General features: G+C 43.1%; 1 protein-coding gene across 1 annotated transcript in view; it reads right to left on the reverse strand.

Annotated features, from left to right (window-relative positions):
- LOC143277757 (voltage-gated inwardly rectifying potassium channel KCNH6-like) overlaps window positions 1–12,500 on the reverse strand; it is a 167,040-nt gene that overhangs the window by 42,546 nt on the left and 111,994 nt on the right. Inside the window, exon 7 of the mRNA XM_076582660.1 lies at window positions 1,334–1,533. Within this exon, the coding sequence (XP_076438775.1) occupies window positions 1,334–1,533 (200 nt within the window). The remainder of the gene's footprint in view (window positions 1–1,333; window positions 1,534–12,500) is intronic.

The following is a 12,500-nucleotide window of genomic DNA, read 5'->3' on the forward strand; positions in this document are numbered from 1 at the left end:
GCATTGGCTCTTAGTGCTGCAGCTTTGGGGGCTAGTTGGCCTTTGGGAACCATTCCAAAGCCGACTGTCCTAAACTCCGAGAGTGTGGGGGTGTAACTTGGGCAAGACACTCTACCACTATAATCAAATTCTAGCCCAGATAGTCACGGAAGCAGCTGCCTCCTCTGCTGTTTTGGTGGTCATAGTCGGACGCGACTGACTATCCTACATGATAGGAACTTCTTCTTCTGCGTTCGTGGGAAACAACTCTCACGTTCACTTTATGTACACGAGTGCGCTTTTACGTGTATGACCGTTTTCACCCTGCCATGTAGGCAGCCATACTCCGCTTTCGCGGGTGTGTATGCTGGGTATGTTATCGTGTTTCCATAAGCCACCGAACGCTGACATGGATTACAGGTTCTTTAACGTGCGTATTTGATCTTCTGCTTGCATATACACACGAAAAGGGTTCAGGCACTAGCAGGTCTGCACATATGTTGACATGAAAAATCGGAAAAATCTCCATCCTTTACCCACCAGGCGCCGTCACCGAGATTCGAACCCAGGACCCTCAGATTGAAAGTCCAACGCTTTAACCACTCGGCTATTGTGCCCGTCTACATGATAGGAACAAAGAGAGAAGTAACGAAAGTATGGTGGAGACAAAATAATTTCATTTCAAAGATATGCAGCTGCTACTACTACTACCACTACTACTAGTTCATTTGAAAAAAATTAATATACTACTACTACTACTACTACTACTACTACTACTACAATCATCATCATAACGAAACGTAATCCACGTGGATATGTCATCTTAATGCTGATAAATTGAACGAGCAGACCAACATTGATTAAACACTAGAAGTAAGGCGCTTTTTATATCTCATGTCGATCCCTTGAAAAGGGGACATTGGATTTATGACCGATATTATCGTGTTAATGTATTCAAATGTTCGGCTATTAAAAATTTTTTTTTTTAAATTATTTTATTTTTTTGCATACGTTAAGCTATTTCTAACGATGTTGACACTCCCACAACATTCCCCTTTACACACGCACATCCACCCTCACACACACACACACACACACACACACACACACACACGATCACCTTCCCCCATATATATATATATATATATATATATATATATATATACACACCTAAACACACACACAAACCTAAACACACACACACACACACACACACGATCGCCTTCCCCCATATATATATATATATATATATATATATATATACACACCTAAACACAAACACACACACACACACGCACACACACACACACGCACACACAAACGAACGGACACGAAAGGACACGGAAGTACGCACGTTGTTCATGTCGATGCCGTTGGTGTAGGCCCAGTTGTGCTGGAAGGACTCCTGCAGCCTGTTGGCCAGGGTCTTGGGGATGTGGTGGAAGGTGACGAAGTCCTTCACACTCTGCAGCTTCTCGTGCAGCTCGTCCGACCCCTGGTACATGCGTAACATGATGGACGACACGTTGCCGAAGATGGCGGCGCTCAGCAAGGCTGCAGGGAGGGACCGTACAGACAATCGTCATTGTCATTATCGTCTTCGTCATCATCATTATTTTCATCATTACCATCACCATCAAAATCACACGCACACATCCACACACACACACACAAACGCACACACACACAAACGCACACACACACACGCGCACACACACACATACACACACACACACATACACACAGAGAAACCGAGCCATCCCAAACCCTCCCCCACCCACCCACACAGACCTCCACCCCCTCACCTCCCATTCCCACCTCTTCCTTTTCTCCTTTTCCTTCCCCACAGCCCTGTCTCCACACACACACACACACACACACACACACACACACACACACACACACACACCACACACACACACACGCACACACACACACACACACACACACACACACACACACACACCACACACACACACACACACGCACACACACACACACACACACACACACACACACACACACACCACACACACACACACACACACGCACGCACGCACGCACGCACACACACACACACACACACACACACACACACACACACACACACCGACGGATATCGAAAAAAACCAACCCCCCAAAAACCACGTCACAAAAGGAATCCTTCCGTTTGCGAGAAAAGAAAAAATGGGAGGCAATCCAGCTACACAATAGCTGGGAGACGACATCTGGCCCGACGATAAATCAGTGTACTTAGAAAGGAGTTCTTCTTTCCTGGCTGAAGAAAGAACGGAGAAGAAAGAAAGAAAGAAAGAAGGTAAGAAAGAAAGAATGGTGTCTGTGGGAATTCGCCCCCCTGTCTCTTTGTCTCCCGTCTCTGTCTCTAAGGTCTCTGTCTCTAAGGTCTCTGTCTGTCTGGAGGCCTGCCAGTGCTGCCCTCTCGTCTGCTTCTGTCTCTGTCTCTGTGTGTGCAAGGTCTGTGTATATCTGCCGTCGACCTCTGGTTTCCCAGTTTCAAGGTGTCTCCGTTTCCACGTCTCTCCATGACATGACTCTAGTTCTGTGTCTCCATGTCTGCCCGATTGTCATTCTTGTCTGCCTGTGTCTCCGTCTCTCTGTGTGTCTGTGTACGCCTGTGTCTTCTTGTCTGCCTGTGTCTCTGTCTCTCTGTGTGTCTGTGTATGTATGTGTCTTCTTGTCTGCCTGTAATAATAATGATAATAATGATAATAATAATAATAATAATCATGGACTTTTGCTGAGCACTTTCCTCCCTTAAAGAGAGCTCAAAGCGCATTACAATAAACATTAAACCTCACATACACACACACACACACACACACACACACACACACACACACACAGAATGAAAGAGAGAGAGAGTTTGCATGGCTTGTGACTGAAAAGGTATGGAAAGTCTATGGATAGGCGTTTTCAAAAAGATGTGTTTTCAGACCAGTTTTCAAAGATTGTGTCTCTGTGTCTGTGTATATCTGTGTCTTCTTGTCTGCCTGTGTCTCTGTCTCTCTGTGTATGTCTGTGTTTCTTTGTCTGTCAATGTCTCTGTCTCTCTGTGTATGTCTGTGTTTCTTTGTCTGCCAATGTCTCTGTCTCTGTGTCTGTGTATGTCTGTGTTTCTTTGTCTGTCAATGTCTCTGTCTCTCTGTGTATGTCTGTGTTTCTTTGTCTGTCAATGTCTCTGTCTCTGTGTCTGTGTATGTCTGTGTTTCTTTGTCTGTCAATGTCTCTGTCTCTCTGTTTATGTCTGTGTTTCTTTGTCTGCCAATGTCTCTGTCTCTGTGTCTGTGTATGTCTGTGTTTCTTTGTCTGTCAATGTCTCTGTCTCTCTGTGTATGTCTGTGTTTCTTTGTCTGTCAATGTCTCTGTATCTGTGTCTGTGTATGTCTGTGTTTCTTTGTCTGTCAATGTCTCTGTCTCTCTGTGTCTGTCTGTGTTTCTTTGTCTGTCAATGTCTCTGTCTCTCTGTGTCTGTCTGTGTTTCTTTGTCTGCCAATGTCTCTGTCTCTCTGTGTATGTCTGTGTTTCTTTGTCTGCCAATGTCTCTGTCTCTCTGTGTATGTCTGTGTTTCTTTGTCTGCCAATGTCTCTGTCTATCTGTGTATGTCTGTGTTTCTTTGTCTGTCAATGTCTCTGTCTCTCTGTGTATGTCTGTTTCTTTGTCTGTCAATGTCTCTGTCTCTCTGTGTATGTCTGTTTCTTTGTCTGCCTATGTCTCTGTCTCTCTGTGTATGTCTGTTTCTTTGTCTGTCAATGTCTCTGTCTCTCTGTGTATGTCTGTTTCTTTGTCTGTCAATGTCTCTGTCTGTGTATGTCTGTTTCTTTGTCTGTCAATGTCTCTGTCTGTGTATGTCTGTTTCTTTGTCTGCCTATGTCTCTGTCTGTGTCTTCTTGTCTGCCTATGTCTCTGTCTCTCTGTCTGTGTATGTCTGTGTCTTCTTGTCTGTCTCTGTCTCTGTTTGTGTGTCTGTATATGTCTGTGTCTTCGTGTCTGCCTCTGTCTGTGTGTCTGTGTATGTCTGTGTCTTCTTGTCTGACTATAATAATAATAATAATAATAATAATAATGGACATTTGCTGAGCGCTTTCCTCCCTTAAAGAGAGCTCAAAGCGCCTTTCAATAAACATTACACACACACACACACACACACACCACACACACACACACCACACACACACACACACACACACACACACACACACACACACACACAGAACGAAAGAGAGAGAGTTTGCATGGCTTGTGACTGAAAAGGTATGGAAGGTCAGCAGTCAGGAGCGTGTAGCAAAAGCAAGCCCCGAAAGCACTCTGCACGGTGCTGAACTGAACTGTCGTGTGCTGTGCATATTAACAAAGCATTCCTTTTTGGAAGAACAGAAAGAAGACTAATATAACATTGATGAAAATGTGTTCTCTATATCACCAACCCAACCCCCAGCCCCATTCAGTTTAAAAGGTTTAACTCACTCAGTACGGCCAGTCCTCTCTTCTCCTCTACACAGACCCCTCGGATGTCCAGTGGGTGTCTGAATGACCCAACCTTTAGCTTCCGTCGTCAGAATTGTGGTAATCTTTGTCAACATTCACGTCTTCAGTATAAGAGCTTTCCACTTGCAATATTTTGATGATAGTAATTGTGATGAAACGCTGTTAACGTCGTCTCTTTCGCCGTTCGTATGGAGAGAGTTTAAACCAAGACAGTATATTTTAACGCTTTTTGTATATCTTTAATAAGACGAAGACATACAGGTATGGATCTGTCTCCCTCTCCCTGTCTCTCTCTCTCTCTCTCGATATATATATATATCTATCTATCTGTGTGTGTCTGCGCGTGTGTGGTTTCATACCACATTATTACCCATGGTTAGTCGCAGGCAATTTTCTTCAAAACGCATTGAGGGCTCATATTCTCAGAAGCCTAGCAACCCACACATTCATGCCCGAAGAGTGGTGTTATACAAGAAAGGAAGCATCACATTCCTCAGTCTCTCTGGCCCTCGGAGAAACGTTCAAATGAAACAGGACCTCCACGGCAACCTGCTAGTCTTGTTGCATACTTACAATACAATACAATACAATACAATACATACAATACAATACACAAACTTTATTGTCTATACTTTGGTACAGAGATTTTCTTTTGGCAGCAGCACATGTCCAACATAAGAAGAAAACAACAAACAAATAAAATGAATAGAAAATAAGAAAGATAAATTAAATGGCACCAAATGGAAATAGCTATATACAAATATACAGATTACTGAAATTTACGTGCCTCTCCATTTCAGTCAGCCAAACCGCATTGCACATCTACCCCCTCCCCCCCCCCACACACACACCACGCACACACACCACGCGCACACATACGCACACATACACTCTCTCTCATCCCCTCTCTCTGTGTCTCTCTCTTCATAAGAAATGTAACTACTTTTACGGATTGCTGCCTATGGAGGAATCTCTGTGCAATGATCAACTTAACATGTAAACAACGCAAACAACAACAACAACAACAACAACACCAAGCAAACAAAACAAAACAAAACAACTTCCCGAAGATCTCAGAAGTCTAAAACGCCTTCCTTTTGTTGAAATCCTGAAAAACTTTTCAGACAAATTTTTAACACTCTTATCGCATGAAAAAAAGTGTCTATTGTGCGTGACGACCCAGACCCTATGTTTTAAGACTGTTGCGGTTTGTTTTACGTAATATTTAATGATAATATTAATAATAATGATAGCATTTATATAGCGCTGAATCTTGTGCAGACACAAATCGAAGCGCTTTCACACTTGTCATTCACACGCATGCATAACTCTAAAACTGAAGAAACTGAAGACAAGGAAGAGGTAGGGAGAGGGAGGCTATCTTGTGAAGAGGTGGGTTTTAAGGTGTGTTTACTGAACAATAAGCAAAGTGTGAAAACTGATACGTTTGTCTTTCAAGTTTGTCCTCCATTTTCCAGACTGTGACTAATTCAATACATTGCTGCCTTGAAGGTAAAAGACACACTGCACTTCCATAATTCACACACACACACACACACACACACACACACACACACACACACACACACACACAGAGATTACGTGAAACATATTTCAAGAGAGAGAGAGAGAGAGAGAGAGAGAGAGATGACGATGAAGATGACGATGATGATAATTATTATTCTATGGATACATACTGACACACACACACACACACACACACACACACACACACAGAGAAAGAGACAGAGCCAGAGGATGTGAAAAATGTTTCAAGAGAGAGAGACATGATGATGATGATGATGATCATGATAGTGATAATTATTATTCTTTGGATACAGAGAGAGAGAGAGAGAGAGAGAGAGAGAGAGAGAGAGAGAACATGTGCTGCTGCCAAAAAGAAAATCTCTGTACCAAAGTATAGACAATAAAGTTTGTGTATTGTGTATTATTGTGTGAGAAAGAGAGAGAGAGAGGGAGAGAGAGATGGTGATGATGATGAAGATGATGATGACGCCGATAATCATTATTCTTAGAATACAGAGAGGATGAGGCAGAGAGAGACAGAGAGAAAAACAGAGAGACATAAACAGCGAGACAGAGAGACAGAGACAGAGAGACAGAGAAGGTAAACACAAAGCACTTATGTCGATAACCCTCAGGGTCCACCCCACCTATTGTGCATTCGCCTCCCCTGTTATCGATTATCAGCAGCCCTTTTCACACGACGCATGGACGGCAGACGCTGACGCCCAGCGACTCATAAATTCCCGCCTCAAGTGAGAGAACACGCCAAAAGGGCAAGCGATAGACTTATCTGTCTTTCTCGCCCCCTTGGGAATGCGTCCCGATCCATTTCATCTCGTTCTATTTCGGGCTTTTTTTTTTCTTCCTTCTTCTTAGCTGATGTATACTGTCTCGTGTAGTTTTGGGGGCGCACCAGGTGGTAAAACAGTTATAAAGTACAGAAAATGTGTGAAAATTCTGTGCTGAGGTCTAAGATATTCATACACCACTGCTCAAGATACTCATATATCATTGCTCCAAGATGCTCATACAGCAATGCCCCAGGATTCTCAAAAATGACTGCCCCAAGATGTTCATACACCACTGCACCAAGATGTTCATACACCACTGCCCCAAGATGTTCATACACCACTACCCAAGATATTCATACACCACTGCCCCAAGATGTTCATACACCACTACCCAAGATATTCATATACCACTGCCCCAAGATATTTGTACACCACTGCCCATGATGTTCATACACCACTGCCCCAAAATGTTCATACGCCACTGCCCCAAGATGTTCATACACCACTGCTCCAAGATGTTCATACACCACTGCCCCAAGATGTTCATTCACCATTGACCCAAAATATTCATACACCACTGCCCCAAGATGTTCATACACCACTGCCCCAAGATGTTCATTCACCAATGACCCAAAATATTCATACACCACTGCCCCAAGATGTTCATACACCACTGCTCCAAGATGTTCATACACCACTGCTCCAAAATATTCATACACCACTGCCCCAAAATGTTCATACACCACTGCTCCAAGATGTTCATACACCACTGCACCAAGATGTTCATACATCACTGCCCCAAGATGTTCACACACCACTACCCAAGACATTCATACACCACTGCCCCAAGATGTTCATACACCACTGCCCCATGATGTTCATACACCACTGCCCCAAGATATTTATACACCACTGCCCATGATGTTCATACACCACTGCCCCAAAATGTTCATACGCCACTGCCCCAAGATGTTCATACACCACTGCTCCAAGATGTTCATACACCACTGCCCCAAGATGTTCATTCACCAATGACCCAAAATATTCATACACCACTGCCCCAAGATGTTCATACACCACTGCCCCAAGATGTTCATTCACGAATGACCCAAAATATTCATACACCACTGCCCCAAGATGTTCATACACCACTGCCCCAAGATGTTCATACACCACTGCACCAAGATGTTCATACATCACTGCCCCAAGATGTTCACACACCACTACCCAAGACATTCATACACCACTGCCCCAAGATGTTCATACACCACTACCCAAGATATTCATATACCACTGCCCCAAGATATTTGTACACCACTGCCCATGATGTTCATACACCACTGCCCCAAAATGTTCATACGCCACTGCCCCAAGATGTTCATACACCACTGCTCCAAGATGTTCATACACCACTGCCCCAAGATGTTCATTCACCATTGACCCAAAATATTCATACACCACTGCCCCAAGATGTTCATACACCACTGCCCCAAGATGTTCATTCACCAATGACCCAAAATATTCATACACCACTGCCCCAAGATGTTCATACACCACTGCCCCAAGATGTTCATACACCACTGCTCCAAGATGTTCATACACCACTGCCCCAAGATGTTCATTCACCATTGACCCAAAATATTCATACACCACTGCCCCAAGATGTTCATACATCATTGCCTCAAGATATTCATACACCACTACCCCAAGATGTTCATACATCACTGAAGTAACACGCCACAGACAAAGGTTGCAGACTTAAATCATATTCTTTTCTTTTCCCGTCAGAAGGGAAATGCATTTTACTCTTCATGCATCTTCTTGGTTGTTCTTATTTTTCACAAGATACAGGTACTTTTTTTTTGGTTGCAATTGGCTGCGATTTTAGATGTATTGAACTGGTGTGTGTGTGTGTGTTTGTGTGTGTGTGTGTGTGTGTGTGTGTGTGTGTGTGTGTGTGTGTGTGTGTGTGTGTGTGTGTGTGCCGGTGACAATAAGTGTCAAAGGGGCGACAGTATGTACAGTGAGGGTCTGCACATATTGTCGCTGGCGACAATAGATTACGCACGTGTATCTATCTATATACAGAGAGAGAACGAACGAACGAACGAAATTGTTTTAATGAACTTTGGCCATGGACCACAATTCAAAACCAGGGGACTGGGGGTGGGCAGAGAGAGAGAGAGAGAGAGAGAGAGAGAGAGAGAGAGAGAGAGAGAGAGAGAAACAGAGACAGAGAGAGAGAGACAGAGAGGCAGAATCAGAAAACAGACCATATCAAACACAACAATAACAGAGTGTATGTACTGATGAATGCCAACAAAGGTGTCCAGCGGCACACCACTGATGTGCACAGTGAAACGATTTCATTTGTTCCGGCCCCACCCCTCTTCCTGCCAGCCATCCATCAGCATCGCCCTTTCACACAACACGCTGAACATCAACACTGAAGCCTCATAAATTCATGCCTCTAGGCTGTGAAAACACGTGGACAGGAAATGACAGATGTATTCATTGCTTCTCCCTCAGAGGAGGGCTTCGTTTCATTTCATCCCATGCTATTCAGGAAACTTTTTGTGTTTGTTTTTGCTGTGGGTCAGTGAAGATTTTTGGGTGATGAAACGACAATGGAATATAAACACTGGACAATGATTTGCCACATGGTGTAGTTTTTTGTGAAGAGAGGGTATATGCTCTGGACACACATCCACATGTTAAAAGACACAAAATGCAAAAATATGCAATGATTCATTGTATGCAAATTTGCTCTGAGAGTAGTCATTATTTTCTTTAAAATGCCTTTTTTGTACACCTCTTTACAGTAAGCACTCACTACAAAATTCACACAAAAATACGTATGCGTGTTATGGACGAAATGACTATTTCAAAAGTCTACCCCAAAACTCCTTGCTAGTCGTCTTGACAAAACCAATAAGCCTTGCCGTGCACATGATGCTCGACAGAGGACAACCAACTTCCTCCCGTCTTTATCAACCCAATTGTTGTCAAGTAAAAGATTATATCTATGATACTTATGTCCAGTATAGGAAACGTACCAAACCTACCAGTACTATAGAAACGACCACTGATAATTATCACTTCTTCAGTCAATAAACTACATGAAGTGAGAGAGAAAGAAAGAAAGAAAGAAGAGACAGAGAGAGAGAGAGAGAGAGAGAGAGAGAGAGACAGAGACAGAGACAGAGACAGAGAGACAGAGAGAGACAGAGAGGAGGGCGGTGGGGCCTGAGACAGAGGCAAACACACAGACGTAAAGAAAGACGTGAGAGAGGACGGTAGCTGTATATAGAGGGAGTATGACAGAAACAGAAATGCACAGCAACATGCACAAAACAAAAAGTCCAGAAATCAGCATGCACTGATGAATAGCAACAAAGGTGTCCAGCGGCACACCACTGATGTGCACAGTGACATGATTTCATTTCTCCCTGCCAGCCATCGATCAGCATCGCCCTTTCACACAACACGCTGAACATCAACACTGAAGCCTCATAAATTCATGCCTCTAGGCTGTGAAAACACGTGAACAGGAAATGACAGATGTATTCATTGCTTCTCCCTCAGAGGAGGGCTTCGTTTCATTTCATCCCACGCTATTCAGGAAACTTTTTGTGTTTGTTTTTGCTGTGGGTCAGTGAAGATTTTTGGGTGATGACACGACAATGGAATATAAACACTGGACAATGATTTGCCACATGGTGTAGTTTTTTGTGAAGAGAGGGTATATGCTCTGGACACATCCACATGTTAAAAGACACAAAATGCAAAAATATGCAATGATTCATTGTCTGGAAATTTGCTCTGAGAGTAGTCATTATTTTCTTCAAAATGCCTTTTTTTGTACACATCTTTACAGTAAGCACTCACTATAAAATTCACACAAAAATACGTATGCGTGTTATGGACGAAATGACTATTTCAAAAGTCTACCCCAAAACTCCTTGCTAGTCGTCTTGACAAAACCAATAAGCCTTGCCGTGCACATGATGCTCGACAGAGGACAACCAACTTCCTCCCGTCTTTATCAACCCAATTTTTGTCAAGTAAAAGATTATATCTATGATACTTATGTCCAGTATAGGAAACGTACCAAACCTACCAGTGCTATAGAAACGACCACTGATAATTATCACTTCTTCAGACAATAAACTACATGAAGTGAGAGAGAAAGAAAGAAAGAAGAGAATGAATGAATGAATCTTTATTTTCCAACGGTGAAGATATTAGCACTTTGGCCAACTTACACATCTGCCGTTGTTCTAAGAGACACACAAACATGTACGCATATAAATGTAGTTATACTGAATACTTAATACATGTATAATGTACGAGTATAACACAGCGTCAAACTGAGAGACACAACATCGCTCACATCTGTACGGAACGGAAGCGAGAGAGAGAGAGAGAGAGGAGAGGGCGGCGGGGCCTGAGACAGAGGCAAACACACAGACGTAAAGAAAGACGTGAGAGAGAACGGTAGCTGTATATAGAGGGAGTATGACAGAAATGCACAGCAACATGCACAAAACAAAAAGTCCAGAAATCAGCATGCACTGATGAACAGCAACAAAGGTGTCCAGCGGCACACCACTGATGTGCACAGTGAAACGATTTCATTTGTTCCGGCCCCACCCCTCTCCCTGCCAGCCATCCATCAGCATCGCCCTTTCACACAACACGCTGAACATCAACACTGAAGCCTCATAAATTCATGCCTCTAGGCTGTGAAAACACGTGGACAGGAAATGACAGATGTATTCATTGCTTCTCCCTCAGAGGAGGGCTTCTTTCTATTTCCATGCTATTCAGGAAGTTTTTTTTTCCTTATTGGCTGTGGGCCAGTGAAGATTTTTTTTTTTTGGACAAAGAAACGATGATGGAATATAAACACTGGACAATGATTTACCAGATGATATCGATTCCGCATGATATAGTTTCTTGTAAAGTGAGGATGTTCAGTCGGGACATAGATAAACTTTGCAAGACGCGGAGTGTCTACATTTGCATTCATTCATGTCTGGAATATTTGCTTTTGATAATAGTCATCAATTTGTTCCAAACGATTTTTGTGTGTGTGTGCACACATCTTTACAGCAAGAGCTCGTTCTGCACTCCCACCCCCTCCCACCATGCACACACGTGTTATGCCCAGTATGACTATTTCACAAGTGTTGGCCTGCCATTGCCTGTCATCTTAGCAAACAGAAAACCATTTGGTGTACACGAAATTCGACACAGAACATGCAACCCTCCTTCACCCGCTTCACCATCTCCATTCTTTCTTAAAAATGAAAAACGAAAAAAAGAAGAAAAAAAAAGAAAAAGAAAATTGAAATCTTATATATCCAGGATAAGTATGTCCTGAACAGAACACCTATGGCAAATATAAACAACAACTGCTGGTATCACTTCTTCAGACTCCAAACACTCGACCTGAGGAGAAAAGAGAAGGAGATAGATAAATAGATAGATAGATAGAGAGAGAGAGACAGAGAGAGAGGAAGGAGAGGGGAGATAGATAGATAGATAGATAGAGAGAGAGAGAGAGAGAGGAAGGAGAGGGGAGAGAGAGAGAGAGAGAGAGAGAGATAGATAGATAGACAGAGAGAGAGAGAGGAAGGAGAGGGGAGAGAGAGAGAGAGAGAGATAGGTAGATAGATAGAGAGACAGAGAGA

This window comes from Babylonia areolata, chromosome 35, assembly GCF_041734735.1.
Source record: "Babylonia areolata isolate BAREFJ2019XMU chromosome 35, ASM4173473v1, whole genome shotgun sequence".
Lineage (NCBI taxonomy): Eukaryota > Metazoa > Mollusca > Gastropoda > Neogastropoda > Buccinidae > Babylonia > Babylonia areolata.